Below are 20,564 nucleotides of genomic sequence, written 5' to 3'. Positions count from 1 at the left end.
TGAGAATGTCTTTATTGATCGGGTCTTAAACTACAGCTCACCTACGGGAGGCACTTGAAGTCAGTATCGATGTGGAAGAAAAGAATTAAAGGAGAAGGCAAATTTGGTGCGCCCTGGTAACAGCACGACAGTGCGCTTGGGTCGCATTGTAATTTGAGCTAGGCAAATGGCCATTATTGCATAAAGTGTTTGGTGCCATCGAACTGATTTATGCATCCGATGCATATGGGTTTTCTTTGCGTAAGAATTGTCTCTGCGGGGTAATTGACTGCTAGTGTGGTCTTCTACTAATTGTTACCACATTTTTGTTCGTAGGGTTATTGAAATGTAAATGAATAATCTGGTCTTCAAGTGTCTCTCACAATTATTTGGATAATGTATACATTAGGGTGGTTCAAAAAATCGATTTTGCTCCACAGTGCCCATCTGATTCTTTACCATGTTCTGAGTGTCCTCTGAAAATTTGAGCTTATTTGGATTAAAACTGATTTAGCACAAGCCGTTTAAGTTTGCATGCAAATTAGTATGGCGAAATTTATTTTTTCATTATACTGTTGATGACGTTTCCCCATTAAGCGCAGGTTAAAAGAAAACCTACATAGCTAAAAGGTATACTCTACAGCTTTCACCCAACGAAAACCGCATGTTGATTAATCGTCCTAGTAAGGGAACGTCCACAAATTACGTAACGCTTAGATGGGGGAGGGGGGGTTGAGTGAAGTGTGACGATCCATACAAAATTTTCAGATGCTTCATACAAAAAATGTGACATAGGGGGGAGGGGGGGGGGGTTAAAAAAATCCTTTTTTGCGTTACGTAATTAATGGATCTTCCCTAATTAGTAATCGATTTTAATACAGGTTGCGAATCTTTAGTTATGATCATTAATCTTCTTTGAGGGCATCACTGAAATGTGCAGTGCAACATAGTAGCCTGAATTTGTGTGTGCTATCTTTCGCGCCACGAGCAGCAATGTTGCCTGTTGATGAGTTATGAAATTAGCTCCAGAAAACCACGGTATAGATTAAATTCGATTACTAATTATTGGAACGATTAATTGAGATGCGGTTTTCACTGAGTGAAAGCTGTTGAGTATTCCTTTTAGCTATGTAGGTTTTCTTTTAACATGCGCTTGATGGGGAAACGTCATTAACAGTATAATGAAAAAATAAATTTCCCCATACTAATTTGCATGCAAACTTAAACGGCTTGTGCTAAATCAGTTTTAATCCAAATGAGCTCAAATTTTCAGAGAACACTCAGAACATGGTAAAGAATCAGATGAGCACTGTGGAGCAAAATCGATTTTTTGAACCACCCTATTATACATGCTACACGGCTAAGTAGGGCCGATTAGGTATTAGACAATGTTATACCTAATCAATAAAAAAAAATCAAAAAATAGAGAGGGTAGGATGGATATGCATAGAATGCAGGTAAACATTCGTTCTTTCCACTAGTTTTTTATCACAAAAATGCTATTTCATTAAGTACACTTTTGTATTTACGACGTGCCCTTATCCTTATCTTATTCGTTCATTTGGTATTGCAAAAAATGCAATGGATGATTCAAAAGATTTGATTTAATCTTTTCAAATGAGAGTTTCCTTAAAACGTAAATAAAGCTTAGTATTTTCATCTTTTGATATGTACAAAAATTGACAGCAATATGACTCTCAAGTGGGATATTGCGAACCTTATCATACCCATTTCTATCCAGTTGGGCCCTATTTACTTATCGAAATCATGCTCGACTATCTCAGTACCTATCCAATCGACTACCACCGATTTTATACACATTGGGATTTGTCGGCGGAGAAGACGGAGATTGTGGAAATACATCGGAAAATTTCCCATTGCTGCTAGCACTTTCCGATTGAGACAAATCGGTAGCTTGCACTGTCGACACAGTTGTCGTTCCTTTGGATCTGGAGAACAGTCGCAGCAAATTTTTATTGGACATATAGAGAAGGGCGCCGGATACGAACAAGACTCCAAGCACGACAATCGTGATAATCAAAGGCAATCGGATGTCCTCCGGTAGACTAGAATGAGGCGGTGGAATCGGTTGGTAGGCCTGGCGATCAAGTTCCGCCTGCGTTAGTTCGTCGATTTCATCCTGGGTCAGATCCGGTCTCCACCAGGTCCAGATGCCACCAAAGTTGGCCGGGTTGGCCGCAAGATCGCCGGGTTTGTTTCTGGGCTTAGCGGCTAACCGACGATAGGCTTGTACCGTTGAACGCAGCTCTCGCAACTTCTGGGGGTTCTTGCGGGAAAGATCGTTCAACTCGCACGGATCGTTTATGATGTCGAAAAGGCATGGTCGAATCAGTGGATTACATTGGTTGAATTCTATTTGTTGATTACAGTTCACACGAGCATGCTTGCGGAGGTACTTGATCGTGTTCCTGGAAATGGTTTCTTCAGCCCACTTTGTAGCCTCCGTTTGAAGGACCAAGTCGATGTATTCATCATCGCTTAGGGTGGGATCTGAGCTGTTCAATTGTCCGTACCATCCATCTAAAGCGCCGTTGGACAACGTTCCGTTGATGAGCTTGAAGCCATTTTCCATGTAGCTGGTGTAGCCGTAAATTTCGTCAATTACGTTTAGAACTACTCGGCGGGGATTTCCTGTATCGTAAGATAAGGCTTCCCACTGGTCTTGGCCGTCAATTTCCGAGTGACTCTCTGGGAAGGGGATTGTGAAACCGGCGGCCGAAGCCAGCGTCGGAAGCCAATCAGAGATATGTATGAATTGATTCGAGACCCTTTGCCTCTCTCGCAGCAGCGGACTCCAGATGGCGGCAACGCATCGAGTTGCCGCTTCCCATGGAACGCTTTTAATCTGTACGATAAAAATAAAGTTTGAGTAAAACGAAAGGATTACATGAGTCAGCTGTGCCTTCAACTTACTCCTCTTAACGGATAGTTTGATCCGTAATTTGCATGTAATCCAGATGTTGGCGCTCCATTATCCGAAATGAACAATATGATCGAGTTGTCCAGCATATTCTTCGACTTCAAACTGCTGAAAATTTGCCCAACGCTGTCGTCAAGTTTGGAAACCATGGCTGTAATTGAATTAATTAATTTATGTAGTTCCAAAACGAATGATATATCATTAATCATACCGGCGTAGATTCTCCTATTCTCATCTGAAATGTATTCAAACTTTTTAATAGTTTCCTCTGGAGCCTGCAGCGGGTCATTATCATTTGTGGCATGTGGTGCCAAATGATTAACAACAAGAAACAATGGGTCCTGTGTGTTATGGCTTTCAATAATCGACGAGGCTGCCCTGGTGAAATGATCTGTGGCGTAGGTTCCGTTTGCAGTCCGATCCACTTCAAGATTGTGCCGCATATCGTAACCGTCGAAACTCTTCGGCGCATCCATCTTCAGGGTATAGTCCCAGAAGTCCACGTAAGGTCCCAGATAGCCGATGTGGGTGTCAAACCCTCGCATAGTGGGCGTGTACTGCTTCGCGGAGAATCCCAAGTGCCACTTGCCCACCAGATGCGTACGATAGCCCACCTCCTTGAAATACTCCGGCATGATCTTCTGGTCAAGGCCCAGACCCCACGGTTCGTCGGAAACTATGACGTAGTGCTGCATTCCGATGGTGGCCGAGTTCTTCCCGGTCATCAGAGATGCCCTCGAAGGGGTGCACATTGGTGCAGTGTAGTGCCGGTTGAGGATTATACCGTCATAAGCCAGCGCGTCGATGTTGGGCGTCGGGATCTGATTGGATCCGTGGAACCCGACATCGTTCCAGCCCAAGTCGTCAGCCATGATGATGACGATATGAGGACGCTGGCCATTGTTGGGTTCACCTTTTGACGAAGAAATACTGAGCAAGAGGAGAGCACTTATCAGTTGCACGCCGATGAAGCGGTGCAACATGGTTCAACGCAGAGCTCGACGAATCTGAAATGAAAATGTGATATCATAGACGTTGATGAAATTCTGTTTGTTTTTGCTGATTAAATAAGGGTGCACAAATGCTGATCACTTATCTCGGCGGGTTGGTGACGCTGCAGCGGTACAATCAAACAAACATTCTGTTACCACCTTTTAGTCGTGATGAAGATGTCTTGTATGTTTGTAATTACACCTCATTGAGAACGTTTGTTTGGATTCAAGGTGTACATGGCATTTAAATTGATTATTAGACATTGTTCGAACAATAGTACACAATTCGATAACGAGTATGTCGTGTGGCTTTGGCTTCGAGAAAACCGAAATGATAGTTCAATGCTTTTGCTCCTAAGACTAATGTGAGAAGTGTGTTACAAGACAAGTTAGTACCATTCCAGTAAATTTCACTGCTTGATTGTACCTTTACAGATACGTATTTCAAACTCCTGAGGTTAGTTTCAATGCACGATACTCGAGTCAACATATTACTGAGGTCAAGATACGAGTTTATTAAGTCTTAATCAAATGGAAAGGTTAAATGGAATATACTAATTCGTTTTCAACATATGGAGACATCCATGCCCAAACGCCTCTAAAATAATTTTCCATTAATTAGAGCGACAGCGAATGTGATCAGTTAGTTGAGGAGAAGAATGTAGCATGGACGATATTGCTTCAATACCGCACGAGGGCCAACGAGGCACGATACAAACGGGCGCGGAACAGCCAAAACTCGATTTTCCGGAGGAAAAAGCGTCACCAGGAAGATCGAGCCCGTGAAGAGGCGGAGGAACTGTACCGCGTTAAGAACGCACGTTGAACCGTTCACGTAAGGGCCACGTGCCACAGCCCGATATGTGTAAGGACATAAACGGGAACCTTCTTACAAACGAGCGTGAGATGATCCAAAGGTGGCGGCAGCACTACGAAGAGCACCTGAATGGCGATATGGCAGACAACGGGGGCGGTATGGTAATGAACTTAGGAGCACGCGCGCAGTACATGCGACTTCCGGCTCCGAATCTCCAGGAAATCCAGGATGAGATCAGCCGGCTGAAGAACAACAAAGCCCCTGGAGTTGACCAACGACCAGGAGAGCTTTTTAAACACGGTGAGTGCGTGAGGCACTGGCTAGAGCGCTGCACTGGGTGATTACTAAGGTTTGGTAGGATAAGGTTCTGCCGCAGGAGTGGATGGAAGGTGTCGTGTGTCCCATCTACAAAAAGGGCGATAAGCTGGATTGTATAGCAACTACCGCGCAATCACATTGCTGAACGCCGCCTACAAGGTACTCTCCCAAATTTTATGCCGCCGACTAACACCAATTGCAAGAGAGTTCGGGGGAGCAGTACCAAGCGGGATTTATGAGTGAACGCTCTACCACAGACCAGGTGTTCGCCGTACGTCAGGTATTGCAGAAATGCCGCGAATACAACGTTCCCACACATCATGTATTTTCGACTTCAAAGCCGCATATGATACAATCGATCGAGATCAGCTAGTGCAAGATCACGGATTTCCGAATAAACTGATACGGTTGGTCAAGTCAGCGATTAATCGGGTGATGTGCGTACTTCGAGTTTCAGGAATATTTTTCGAGTCCCTTCAAAACGCTCAGAAGGGTACGGTAAGGTGATGGTCTTTCGTGTTTGCTATTCAACATTGCTTTTGAGAGAGTAATACGAAGGGCAGGGATTGACACGAGTGGTACGATTTTCACGAAGTTCGTCCAGTTATTTGGTTTCGCCGACGAGATTGATATCACAGCACGTAACATTGAGAGGATGGAGGAAGCCTCATTTTCATTTATTTAGTTCACATCTAAACAGATAACACTGAATCAACAATTTGACGCCACAATACACGGTTCGAGGCCGCATCTCTCCATCCTCGGATACGCCCCACGCTCGCCAAGTCGTTCTGCACCTGGTCTGCCCATCTCGCTCGCTGCGCTCCACGTCGTCTCGTACCTGCCGGATCGGAAGCGAACACCATCTTTGCAGGGTTGCTGTCCGGCATTCTTGCAACATGTCCTGCCCATCGTACCCTTCCGGCTTTAGCTACCTTCTGGATACTGGGTTCGCCGTAGAGTTGGGCGAGCTCGTGGTTCATACTTCGGCGCCACACACCGTTTTCTTGCACAACGCCAAAGATGGTCCTAAGCACCCGTCTCTCGAATACTCCGAGTGCTTGCAAGTCCTCCTCGAGCATTGTCCATGTTTCATGTCCGTAGAGGACAACCGGTCTTATTAGCGTCTTGTACATGACACATTTGGTGCGGTGGCGAATCTTTTTCGACCGCAGTTTCTTCTGGAGCCCGTAGTAGGCCCGACTTCCACAGATGATGCGCCTTCGTATTTCACGACTGACATTGTTATCAGCCGTTAGCAAGGATCCGAGGTAGACGAATTCCTCGACCACCTCGAAGGTATCCCCGTCTATCGTAACACTGCTTCCCAGGCGGGCCCTGTCGCGCTCGGTTTCGCCCACAAGCATGTACTTTGTCTTCGATGCATTCACCACCAGTCCAACTTTTGTTGCTTCACGTTTCAGGCGGGTGTACAGTTCTGCCACCTTTGCAAATGTTCGGCCGACAATGTCCATGTCATCCACGAAGCAATTAAATTGACTGGATCTGTTGAAAATCGTACCTCGGCTGTTACACCCGGCTCTCCGCATGACACCTTCTAGCGCAATGTTGAACAACAGGCACGAAAGTCCGTCACCTTGTCTTAGTCCCCGGCGCGATTCGAACGAACTGGAGTGTTCGCCCGAAATCTTCACACAGTTTTGCACACCATCCACCGTTGCTTTGATCAGTCTGGTAAGCTTCCCATGGAAGTTGTTCTCGTCCATAATTTTCCATAGCTCTACGCGGTCTATACTGTCGTATGCCGCCTTGGAATCAACGAACAGATGGTGCGTTGGGACCTGGTATTCACGGCATTTTTGAAGGATTTGCCGTCCGTCAAGATGCTCCAGTCCTTATCCCGACACATTTCGGCTCGCGGCACGAAGCCTTTGCGGGATGCGTTGAGCTTCTGATAGAACTTGCATGGCACAGCTGTTCCATCTCCTCGCACTCCACTTCTTCCAGAAGGCGTTTCTTTTCCTGAAAAAGGCGGGTCTGCTGTCTCCATTTCTGTCTATAACGTTCCACGTTCTGCCGGGTACCTTGCTGCAGCGCGACCACCCGCGCTGCGTCCTTTTCCTCCAGAATCTGTCTGCACTCTTCGTCGAACCAATCGTTCCGTCGACTTCGTCCCATATACCCGACGTTGTTCTCCGCTGCGTCGTTAATGGCTGCTTTGACTGTATTCCAGCAGTCCTCAAGAGGGTCCCCATCGAGCTCACCCTCTTCCGGCAACGCTGCCTCGAGATGCTGCGCGTATGCAGTGGCGACATCAGGTTGCTTCAGTCGCTCTAGGTCGTACCGCGGCGGTCGTCGGTACCGAACATTGTTGATGACGGATAGTTTTGGGCGCAGTTTAACCATCACCAGATAGTGGTCAGAGTCGATGTTAGAGCCACGATATGTCCTGACGTCGATAATGTCGGAGAAGTGCCGTCCATCAATCAGAACGTGGTCGATTTGTGATTCTGTCTGCAGTGGTGATCTCCAGGTGTACCGATACGGGAGGGGGAGGCTGTGTTGGAAGTAGGTGCTGCGAATGGCCATATTCCAATAGTCGGTCTAAACTCCTCCTCTTGGCCAACCTGAGCGTACAAATCTCCTATGATGATTTTGACGTCGTGGCTTGGGCAGCTGTCGTACTCACGTTCCAGCTGCGCGTAGAATGCGTCCTTATCATCATCAGTGCTTCCGGAGTGTGGGCTATGGACGTTGATTATGCTGAAGCTGAAGAACCGGCCTTTGATCCTCAACCTACACATTCTTTCATTGATCGGCCACCACCCGATCACGCGCCTTTGCATATCGCCCATCACTATGAAAGCTGTTCCCAGCTCGTGTATGTTGCCGCAGCTCTGATAGATGGTATGATTACCTCTAAACGTTCGCACTATTGATCCCTTCCAACAAACCTCCTGCAGCGCTACGATGCCGAATCATCGGTCCTTGAGCACATCGGCGAGTATGAGTGTGCTCCCGATGCAGTTGAGAGATTTGCAGTTCCACGAACCGAGTTCCCAATATCGCTAGTCCCTTTTCGTCGCAGTGGTCTTCGCTGATGGTTCCGGTCCGTACTCTCTTGCTGATTGTTCGTTGCGTGAGTTTTTTTTTGGCTGGCTTGCAGGGCCTGCGCCTGACACCACACCCCCTAAATTTCCGGAGGACCAATACTCCTTATTTCCGGTGGACCATGGTACAGTTTCACTTAGAGTCCCTCGCTGGCACTCGGACGATGATCAGCCGCCCCTAACATGGAGAACAGACGCTGTTGTGAGCCTATCCTGAGAGCCTACATGGAGAACAGACGCTCAATAGGATTTTCACCTCCGGAGAGAAGCAAACCTCCCTTCCCTGTTAGCATACGACCATAGTTCCCACCTCAGTTGGAGATCGGGTATTCCCTAAGGTTGATCGTATCCCGTCCAGCACCACGAGGAGGTAGGGATAAGAGTTGCTGGGTAAGAGGCTAATGACCGCGAGATGGGGTCTATTTCAGGTACGCGTCTTCAGGTACGCGAAGTACCAATGGTACGCTTCACCCAGCATTTGCCGTGCCAATGGAGGAAGCCTACATCAGACTGAAAAGCGAAGCTAAACGGATTAGACTAGTCATCAACACGTCGAAGACGAAGTACATGATAGGAAGAGGCTCAAGACAGGTCAATGTAAGCCACCCACCACGAGTTTCTATCGGTGGTGACGAAATCGAGGTGGTTGAAGAATTCGTGTACTTGGGCTCACTGGTGACCGCCGATAACGATACCAGCAGAGAAATTCGAAGACACATAGTGGCTGGAAATCGTACGTACTTTGGACTCCGCAAGACGCTCCGATCGAATAGAGTTCGCCGCCGTACCAAACTGACTATCTACAAAACGCTTATTAGACCGGTAGTTCTCTACGGACACGAGACCTGGACGATGCTCGTGGAGGATCAACTGGGAGTTTTCGAAAGGAAAGTGGTGCGTACCATCTATGACGGGGTGCAGATGGCGGACGGTACGTGGAGGAGGCGAATGAACCACGAGTTGCATCAGCTGTTTGGAGAACCATCCATCGTTCACACCGCGAAAATCAGAAGACTGCGGTGGGCCGGGCACGTAGCCGGAATGTTCTCCAGGATTTTCTCCGGAAGCGCCTCTAGGAATTTTTCCGGTAATTCCTTCAAAATTTTTTCAGGAATTCCTCCGGATGGAAGACCTGTAACTTCTTGAAAAATTACTCATAGAATTTCTCCCGAAATTTTCTCTAGAGTTTCTCATAAAACTTCTCCAAGAACACTTTATAAATTGCTTCGTAAACTCCACATAAATTACCACGAGGGCTCTTCAGATATTTCTTCTGAATTCCTTCTGAAATTCAGAAAATTGTTCAGGAATTCTTGAAGAACTTCGCATGGAAATTGAATTGCAAAAATATGATCTAGAAAATCTTACGCGCATTCCTCTGGGAACTTTTCTAGAAATTCCTACCCCAAATCTCCTGGAAAGTCGCTCACAAAAAAAAATATTCTGGAAATTAATTCTCCGGAAATTTGTTTAGGAATTCTTCCGAAAATGTTTCCAAGAACTCCTTCACAACCTTCAAGAATCTCCCAGGCAATTTCCACGGAAACTTCTCCAGAATTTCTCCAAGAATTCGCCCAGAAAACCTTACAGGATTTTTCTGGGAAATTCCCTTGAAAACTCCTCCGAAATACCATAAGGAAAATACTCCAAAAAATCTCCCGCTTATTCTTCAGACTTTTTTAGAAAATCTTCAAGAATTCTCTCAAAAATACCTACAAGAAAAATTCCTTCAAGAACTCTTCCAGAAATATCTCTACATGCTCTCCTGGAAATTTCTCTAGAGAATTCTCCAAGGAACTGCTCCGGGAATTCCTCTTTCATGAAGATAGCATTTTTTTTAAAGAATATCCAAAGGAGTTCATGAAAGATTTTGATGATCAATGCATGCAGTATTTCTTGAAGAAATTCGCAAAGGAATTCCTGATGTGAATCTCATGAGAATTTTTTATATAAATTCGAGTCTACAAATATTTTTAAATGAAATTCTGAAATATTTTCATTCTGAAATATTCTATTACGTACTGCCGAAGAAGTTCTAGGAGCAATTCCTCTAATTCCTAAAGAACAATTCCTTTTTTTCTGAATAATAAATGTCAGGTGCATTTTGTTTGAACAAATATTGTTTTGTTTGACCGAGCACACGTTGTACAACAAGTGATCTAATGGTTCCTCGACAAACAATTCAGGCTGAATAAGCTACTTTTCCAGCTGAAATAGGCTATTTTTAATTAAATAAGTCCTTCGTTAACTTTCAATTTTGCTGGGTCTAGACTTTATTGGAAATGAGAATAAATGCTGCATAATTGTAAAGAAGATAATTGTTATATGATCTTGGCTGAAAATATTTATTTCCGACAGGAGCTAAATAAATCTAGACTTAATAGTAAAAATGCATCAGCATGGTAAAAAATATTCGGCGGCGTGGTCAATTTTCATACGGCTGCGCACCGATTAATTTTTCACGGCGGCGGCAGCGTGAGAAAATCGTCGGCGGCGGCGGCGCACAGGATATAGATATTTCTGAATGAATTCCTAAAAAGTGCAAACGGGCTTATGAAGCAATTTCTGAAGGATTTATTAAATAAATTTACGATGAAAATCCTAAAGGAATTTTCTCAGGAATTTGAAAATACATAATTCTTTAAGGAATGATTTAAATAATTTCCGTAGGATCTTTTGTAGGCATTTTCGAAGGGTTTTCTAAAGACGCAGCACGTGAAAACGCTAACAGATTATGGTGGAGATGAATCATACATTTGAATCATCGTAGGTTTTCTTTTGTTTTCCTTGATTAAAAACAATGAATTGGCAATAGGATGCCTGAAACGCTTTTTGGAGTGGAATTTTTTTTTAGCAAATGAGTAAAAGGATGCGATACATCATGAAAAATTCAGGTCTATTGCATTATTTGAAACCCGTAAACGGGTTTGCCCAACAGGAATTTTCGTAGGAATTTTTGAAGAAATCTTCGAAGACATTTGTTAAGGCATTCTCGAAGGATTTTCTAAGGGAATTCCCAAATGAACTTCTAAAGAATTTCGGATTTCGGGATTCATTTACAAACTGATTGATTGAAATATAAAAATATATATTTTTTTATTTCAATTTAATTTATTTTTTATTGCTCGCAAGGCTACTGAAGACCCTGTTTGCCTCATGCAACAGTTAAACAATACAGCTACCTGATGCCATCTCAAAATTTGTAGAAAAACCTCAATCATATTGATAATATTATCATTTTGAAAAAGTGGTGATAATTTGTTGCCGGAAAACTCATGAGGTAAAACGACTTTTAGCTGGCAGCTCTTAGAGAACAAAGCACCACGCGTCTGCGAATCAGAATTCTGGTATGGAAAGTGCGTGGAGACGCATAGTAAACTGTAGGTTAGTCCCACTAAGGCGTTATGCCTAGCCAAAACGTTAGATGTTTCATCAAAAAGTGAAATTTTTTTCCTACCTACTTGTAGATTATTTTGAAACTTTTATCGCCTAACCTGCATCATTTAAAGCCAAGTTTTGTAACGAACATCTCGAACACAGTAAATAAGAGGGAATAAGGGCGTTTTGCATCGTCGGGGGCGTTTTTAGATCTTTTCCCCTACACTACAATTTGATATCCTAATTTACTATAAGCGCCATAACGGCTGCCTGGTTCGAATGTAAGCAACGGTCCCTATGCTTCTCTTTACACTCATGTAGGGCTTTTATCTCGGCCAGACGGTGGACCTTGGATGTTCTGGTCCTGGGAGGGGCGTTAACGATCATCATCAGGAATTTGTTTTGGACTCGTTGAAGTTTGAGGTGATGCCGTCATGCCGTATTTGATCACAGGGAAGATGATTTGCTTATAGACAGCAAGCGTATTCTTCAGAGACAATTACGACTAGTTGCCTGAAAATAAGCCTGCTGTCGAGGGTCAAGCCAAGGTAGTCGGCCTCATTGGCCCATTCTACACAGTACGAACAAAACCTGTAAATTTCCGTTCAAGTAGATGTAACAAATCTGCTCCGTGTTAAACAACAGAAAGTTATAGGTTGTTTTAAATTTACGCGTGCTGGAATTTTACAGTTCTTGTTTTCATTTGAAAACAAGAAAAAGGAGCAGAGCATGGGATTCGAACATTGGTCTACAGAGTGAGAGCCGAACTTGCTATCATCTCGGATATTTCCGCTTCTTGATATCGAGTTATCGAGGTGTAACAGGTTAAACGTTTTGGTGATTCGTAATTTTAGGCATTAGGCTAAACGATAGCTTAAATTTACATGACACGGAAACTCCATCGAGACGGAGTCATTTAAGACTCAGTAGCTGAATGCATCAGAGAATTCTCGCCGGAAGAAGCAAAAACAAAGAGTTGCAGCGATGAAATGCAGCGTCATAAAGGCTGCTTTATTTTCATATGCGAAGATATCCGTTTAGGTTGATTCTTATATGAGTAAAATAGATGCCAGCTGCGGTTTGCATGAAATGCAGTGAAGTTTGTTTTGATTTGTTTTGACAGCCACGTGCTTGCTCGTCAATGTTTCCGGTAGAGTAATGTAAAATTAAGATATATTCAATTGAAATTTCAATGGTTTTATCATTTACATCACAGAAACTTGAAATTATGATCTGGTACACATTCTGTTTCCGAATTTTACATTCAATTATGAATTCCGTCGTGGCTAATTTTCATAATATTTTACTGTGTACAGTCGTGCCATTGAGGATGATTTTACAGTCCCCATGCGGAACATGTTTAGGAAATTTGGAGCGGAGGAAAATGATGACCTGGGTCTTCGCCGCGTTGTTACAGATCTTCCAGCTGGTGTTGTACTCTGTCAGGGCTCCCAGGCCTCGTTGGAGTTTTTACACTAGCGCTCTGATCACTCTACCTTGGTAGACGATGGAGCTGTCATTTGCGAACAGAGACAGCATGCCGCCTTCGGGAGGTTCTGGCATGTCGGAGGTGAACAGCACAGATAGAAAAATCCACTGAAATTTACGCCAAAAATCATGCACATAAATGGAACGTCATTATTAGCGTGATTCCACAACGGATATACCCTACATGTATACAATATTTGACGTGAATCGTCTATATTGCATGCAAGTTGTAAGCATTTCAGCGAAGAATAGCGTAAATTTCCTCATGGCAAGTTTTACGCGCTGTTTACTTTTCATTATTTTTTTCTGTGTAGGTTAAACAGCAGGGGCTTGAGGATACTGCCCTGGGTGACGCCGATCTTGTGCGCATTGGAACTCGCTCCGCTGATTGAGATGTGGAACGTCCTTACCGAGAGGTAATTGTTGATGATTGTTCCATCTGAGAACGTTGGTAACTCGGGTCAGTTGGTGATCGCGTCGGAAACCAAACTGTTCCTCGAGTAAGATGTTGTGTTGTTCGACAGACTGAAGTAGCCGGCTATGAATTGCCTTTTCTTGGATAAACCTGATGGAATGATCACTTTTTAGAGAGGAAGGATTCTTCCTACGGGCATGACTTTCGGTGAATTCCAGGACGATGGGAAGTACCTGAGACGGAGATACTGATTGAAGATCAGCGAAAGATGCTCGAAGAACGGGGCACTGATATGTTTGAGTTCAAGATTCAGGATGCTGTCGAAGCCTCGGGCCTTCATGTTTTTCGATGATTTGATATAGGCCGTCAATTCGCCAGCAGCGAGCTCCAACTCTTCCGAGAAGTCTTTGAGAATAAGATGAATGTTGTTAGCATGCTCGTTAACGGCTGCTTAGTGTGGACTGACAATGTGATGTTCATGATTGGGTGAGCTGACAAAGTGACGACCTATTTCGTCCCAGACTAGATGTTTTTTTTCCAAACCGTCCCTAGTAGCACACATGTTCCACATAGGTTACTGCAACTAATATGCGACTAGATTTAGTCACAATCAAGTTGCTGCAACTATTTTTGTCTGACTTGTGCTGCTCGGGGTTTCTGATAATGACCTGGCAGTTAGGCAATGCTCTTTACCATTCAAACATTGAATGGACATGTCATAGGACGAGTACTTGATTTGACTTGCAAGAGACACTGAAGACGGCTTTGCTTTACTGTTGAGGTCGAAATACGTATCTGTCGAAAGTGCAGTAAAGTGGTGGAATTAAATGGACTAGAACAAACTCGTCTTATGACAAGTGAAGACATTCAACAAAAAGCTCAAAATAATTTTCTTATTAAAATTGTGTGGACTTCAAGGGGAAGGGTCGTTTGGCCGAGACCCATTCGGCTGAAAGCCATTTGGCCGAATGCCACTAGACCGAACAAACCATTAGGCCGAAACACATCTGATCGAAAGTCATTTAGCCGAAAGGGTCTTTTGGCCGAACGGTTCATTTGGCCGAAAGGGTCGTTTGGCCGAAAAGGTCGTTTGGCTGAAAGGGTCATTTGACCGACAGGGTCATTCGACCGAAAGGGTCATTAGGCCGAAAGGGTCATTAGGCCGTAAGGGTCATTTGGCTGAAAGGGTAATTTGGCCGAAAGGGTCATTTGGCCGAAAGGGTTGTTTGAGATGTTTCACTTCTCAGTCCTCATTTCTCACTTCTCACTGTGAAAGTGAGACGTCTCACAGCGAGAAGTGAGCAATGAGGAATGAAAATTGAGACGTCTCTTTTCTCACTCCTAATTTCTCACTTTTCAAATGACCCTTTCGGCCAAATGGCCCTTTCGGCCAAATGGTCATTTTTACCAAATGACCCTTTCGAACACACGACCCTTTCGGCCAAATGACCCTTTCGGCCAAACAACCCTTTCGGTCAAACGACCCTTTCGGTCAAACGACCCTTTCGGCCTAATGATCCTTTCGGCCAAATAACCCTTTCAGCCAAACGACAGTTTCGGCAAAACGACCCTCTCGGACAAATGACCCTTTCGGCCACACGACCCTTTCGGCCAAATGACACTTTTGGGTATTTAATACGCATCAAGAATCGAACACTGAATGATCTTCTACGTCACGCTTTCAAAAATCTAGCATCTCTACTGAAAGCCTACTTAGATTGAATTTGTTTTTTTACTCATTTGCCATGATTGGATTTTTTTGTAATTTGCTTTCATTGTTTACTATTGACATTTGTAAATGTTTTAGTTTATTAAATAATTTTTTATTATGCAATAGCTTTATCAAACAATGTAAACAAACAAATCGAATTCTTTTTCTGGTTCATTCTATTCCCCACAGACAGCAACTTCCAAAATCACATAGATCCCTAAATATCGAACTAAACTGGTGGTTTCATATACACTACCGCCACCAAGTGGAAGTATTCCAAATCAATTTTATTGTTGACTCATAGCGCTGCATGTAATCATTAAGGGATTTAGAATTTGTCTCACTACGCTAGGAAAAAATTGACTTTTTTCACCGGTGTTCCGTTCCGGATCTTCCGGAGGACCAGCATTAGATTAGTGGTGTCCAATGAGCAGCTCGAAGTAGCTCGAAGTTGTTTCCGTCCTGCTCGTTCTTTTTTGTCAACAAACGGACATGAGAGGGATGGGAATAACTTCGAACTACTTCGAGCTGCTCTCATTGGACAACATTATCCATTGAACTTAATAAATGTCCTCAATGAGAGTATCTATGGTCGAACACATATTACGTAAGCATTTTTTCTGGGTTTTTCGAACCTCCCCCTCCTTTGAAATTTTTTTATATGATGTAAAATACAAATGATTTTTTATTTACATGGTTATCTGAAAAAAATCACGTTGATCTCATTCTAATTGGTTTCAATATAACAAATTTTCGGAATATTGTGCCACAGACAAACAGACGTAATTCTTAAGTTCAATTCATCACATCGTACACGATTTATTTTGTGCGATTCTGCCTATAGTGGGTTGTGGGCCCTCCTTAGCCGTGCGGTAAGACGCGCGGCTACAAAGCAAGACCATGCTGAGGGTGGCTGGGTTCGATTCCCGGTGCCGGTCTAGGCGATTTTCGGATTGGAAATTGTCTCGACTTCCCTGGGCATAAAAGTATCATCGTGTTAGCCTCATGATATACGAATGCAAAAATGGTAACTTGGCTTAGAAACCTCGCAGTTAATAACTGTGGAAGTGCTTAATGAACACTAAGCTGCGAGGCGGCTCTGTCCCCAGTATGGGGATGAAATGCCAAGAAGAAGAAGAAGAAGAAGAAGAAGAAGAAGATCCTTTAGGCAAATGATCATTATGTACCGCCATCGGGGGTGACAATGGGTCTGGGGGGTGAGAATGGGTCATCGATCTCACCGGTAGGCTGGAGGTGGTAGAGCAAAATCGTTCAAAACGATGTCTTTTATTTTAGTCTTCTTGCCCTCAGATACATTCAAACTATTCTACAAGCATTCTAAGTAGTTGAAACAGTGATCCATTCTCACCCCCATTTGACCCATTGTCACCCCCGATAACGGTAGTGATTAATTTTTGGTATAGACAACCGTTCTAATATTGCAGGACGGTTTGTTTTTTGAACCTTCCCAGAGATCATTTTAGTGACCACACAAAATTTAAATAATTTTACATAGCATTAACCAAATGCTATGACTTTTTCACAGCACAAAGCCTACATATACACAATGATCTGTACTAAAATGTGAACATTCCTTCAATATTTTAAAATACTTAGATTTCAAGTAGTTCTTGAAAAACTGGGAAAGCTAGATCCAGTCACCCATACAAAAATTTGGCGAAAAAACTCAAAAAGTAATAATTTATTTTCAGGTGTCTAATTTATTGTAGATTTAGCAAATTTGAAGAAGGGGTTGCTTCAAAATCAAGTTTCCCAAAATTCTAAGTCGAATTTCATTTCAAAACTCGTTGAAAATGCAAAAATCACGTAAGTTTATCTACAGGTTCGGCAGTTGAGCTGCTACATTAGTGAGTGAAAATAATATAAAACAAAATACGTATTGGAAATTAGTTCAACAAAACGTCGTCGAATCGTGGGCACGTCATTATTTTTGTATCAGGGTACAGTGGCGGAAAGCCGGACAAAACCTCAAAATTTTTTTTCGTGATTTTCGTGAAGCATATATTTTTGTAATTTAACATATTTTTGTCTACTTTTGTCTACAAAACGGGAAATTGACTGGTGCAATGTTAGAATGAGGACGCTGTCTTTGTTCTAGATCCTAGGGCTTGCGCTTGCGGAAGTCCTTGGATAACATAAAGTATGTCGGATAACCATTTTAACCTCAAAATGAATTCAACGTTTCAAAACTACTCTGTGGTGAAGTATTGAATGCAATCTAAGGTTTTGTCCGGGATTTGTATGAGGGCCCGCCACTGTGCAGGGATTGGGTTTTACGACAGGATTGGACGCCGGCTCAAAAAGTGAAGAAAACCCAACTAAGAGTCTTTTAGGGTTCATTTAGAGCTCAGAGCGGCCAGCGAGTTCGCCAGACCCGAGCCCTATGAATTTCACTGTCTGGAGTATGTTGGCGGCCACAGTTATTCGTTGCTTCTTACTTGAGATTGGTGCCTCTGAAAATGCGAGGTGAAAATTATTTGGATTCTTGACAGTTTTACCTTGAGAAAATTATTTTGAGCTTTCAATGGAATGTCTTTACTTGTCATAAGAGGAGTTTGTACAATTCCATTTAATTCCACCACTTGATAGTACCTCAGCATATACGAATTTCAACCTGGACAGTAAGGCCGTCCTCAGTGTCTTTCAGTTCAGTAAGTCGAGTCAAGTTCAAGACACATCATAAGACGGACAAATAAAAATGCTACAATTACAATTCCAAAAAATTTGCGCTGTTTTAGTTTTGTTCCAAATAATCAAGACGATTGGAAAATACTGTATAAGAAGCATAAGATTTCAATTAAATCCATTCGAATTACTCCGAAATTTGGATACCGTCATCGAGGGTGCCAATGGGTCAAGTGGGGGTGGGAGTGGGTCACTGTTTCAACTATATAAACTGCTGTAGAATAGTTTTAATGAATTTGAGGGCAAGAAAACTAAATTATAAGAGATCTTTTTGAACGATATTGTTATCCGACCTCCATATACTGTCGGTTAGGGTGTTGACCCATTCTCACCCCCTAGACCCATTGTACCGATGACGGTACCCAAAAACTGCTTGCTTACTCGATGATCCGGACAGATTAACAATGTATTTATTTTCAACATACGAATTAAACTGATCGAGTTAAATATGCAAAACGAACATTTAATTTAAACAAATATCAACAAGACGCGAATGGAGTTCATTGCCCCAGTGAAGCGGAAAACCTGCTTCTACGCTATGTGTTGAGATTTGCCTATGTTGCGTCAAAGTGCGGAGCGGAAGTTATAAAATGCTCTCACGATTCTGAGCTTCTTCAAGATAAAGAATAGTTGAAGGTGAGAGTTGTCAGCAAATGTATTGCTCGACATTTAATTTATTATGCTCAAGCGCATACCAAGTTCTTTCGATTTGCATATTTATTAAAACTGGTTGACCTCAACTCTGCTGTATATTTTGCGGGTAGCTAAAATAGTTAAGCGAATCCACAATGTAAGATAATCCGTGATGGTAGGTCAAACAGGTCAAACATCAAACTGCTAGTTAATAAATGAGGCTGAATTAGTTTTCAGTGAATGATTTATAATCACACGCAATCGAACAATATTACTTTCGTGTTGAGTAATCGAAAGCAGTTAGTATTGATACGCAACCAATAGTTATTGCCGTTTCTTCGCTAAAATCTGCCGAGATTCGCACAGCCTGTTGCTCAGCAAGATATGTTAATTTGCCCTCAACACGAGAATGCCGCGGATCAATTAAGTATTTGCATAGGTCAACAACTGGACCGTGCAAAAGAAAAATGTGGATGCGTATGTGCATCAAGTGGTATTGTCAAAAAACGATCAACAGACTTGAAAAAATGTTTAAGAAACTACATTTTCGCAATTCTGAGGAAACAAGAAACACAGTTTAAAAAATGGCACAAATTTATTCCAGTGAAACAATGAGTAATTCGAAAATAATCATTTTGCATACCTTTCGACTAAAAAGACGCAATTGTATATATGTAAAAAAATCAAAACGTTATTTTTAAAATTTTGCCAAACTCCACTTAACAGATACCTAGTTTAAAAATTTAAAACATTTGAACGAACACTTGAACTACTTTCTTTATAAATTCAGTTAACTGCAGATAGCCACACGAGCCCTTAGCTACTCATTTTTTCTAATTACACTTCACTTAATACCACAACAAAGTATGAATCAGCAGTTGAGCATTAGGAATGTAAACCTCGCTTTTAACATTTTCTCACCTCAATTGATACACCAAAAATAGTTTCCGGCAGCACCAGCCCGCGATTACCGCCACTGCACTGTATTGATGCTCAATTAGCGTCAAATAAAACAAACAATCGCCTGGATGGGTCCCAATCGGTCGGTTCTGACCTGTGACTCAATTCGATTAGAAATCGATCAGTTTTGAACTCGATTATGTAGCCACTTCTGCGCCGATTCATCACTCTATTAAACGTTCAATATGACTCTGCCACGCCGTTCTACTATTCGGAACAAGTAAGCGACAAATTTTGTTTGAACAAACTTGTTTACGTTTTGTCCAGTATTGAGCCCCACTTCTTGATTCTCACACCCGCGCGAACGATCACTTTTGCTCTCTTTCGGCGTGGCGATTCCGCTACCGCATGCCACGCTTCGCGAACAATTTAAATTAATTTATTTTATGGTGGAAGCCACTTTGAACGGCGGAACATCGCTTCTCGTAATCGATTAATATAGGCTCGACACGGGTACCCGGGAGCAAACTATGAGAGAATCGACCACTGGAACGACCACTTTCGATGGCGTCCAGAACTCGAATGGGACGGAAACGGGCCGGTACTAACCAGCTCAACGCCGCCGCCAACCGATTCGCCAGTTGTGGGTGCTTTCGCTTGAATGGCGTCCCTTATCACACTGGCACTGTAGTATGATCGGTCGGATCGTAGATCTTTTCGCGCTTGTTCCGATACATGTGACAATCGTCAGATGAGATGCTTTGAGATAGCGGCATGTTACGGAGAGTGGGTGACTACGTACACGGATCGTAAAAAAAAAAATTGCGAAAATTTCTTTAACAATATTGCAGTAATCCGATATGATTGTATACCACTTTATGACGTTTAACTCAGTTTACCGTTAAAAATATTAAATAAAAATTAAGTCCTAGTTCTCTTCAAGTGGTGAAAAACAAAAAAACTCAAATAAAAAACACTCATCATATTTATTGAAGAATATATTTGGAAATTACAATTTTTTATATTTTATCGAATCGAAGGCTGAAGGAGGAAACATGATTGAAAAAAAAAAGATTTGTTTTGGCCTAGTCTGCAAATATATAAATTTTACATCTTCGCAGTTAATTGACATCTTTATGTTTAAAATTTATGCACCGTGGAACATCGAAACCACCCAGAATCAACTATCGCTTTGTTTATTTCTTTTGGAAAATA

General features: G+C 42.6%; 1 protein-coding gene across 1 annotated transcript; it reads right to left on the bottom strand.

The window, feature by feature from the left end:
* Positions 1-1,426: 1,426 nt before the first annotated feature.
* LOC134223432 (arylsulfatase B-like) lies at positions 1,427-20,032 on the bottom strand. Its single transcript, XM_062702582.1, has 4 exons — positions 19,371-20,032; positions 3,132-3,927; positions 2,914-3,071; positions 1,427-2,845 (listed from the first exon to the last, which is right to left on the bottom strand). The coding sequence occupies exons 2-4, from the start codon at positions 3,901-3,903 to the stop codon at positions 1,760-1,762; spliced, it is 2,016 nt and encodes a 671-aa protein (XP_062558566.1). The 5' UTR covers positions 3,904-3,927; positions 19,371-20,032; the 3' UTR covers positions 1,427-1,759.
* Between the last annotated feature and the right edge of the window lie 532 nt (positions 20,033-20,564).

Source organism: Armigeres subalbatus, chromosome 3, assembly GCF_024139115.2.
Source record: "Armigeres subalbatus isolate Guangzhou_Male chromosome 3, GZ_Asu_2, whole genome shotgun sequence".
Taxonomy (NCBI): domain Eukaryota; kingdom Metazoa; phylum Arthropoda; class Insecta; order Diptera; family Culicidae; genus Armigeres; species Armigeres subalbatus.
This window is presented reverse-complemented; position numbering and strand designations above follow the sequence as displayed.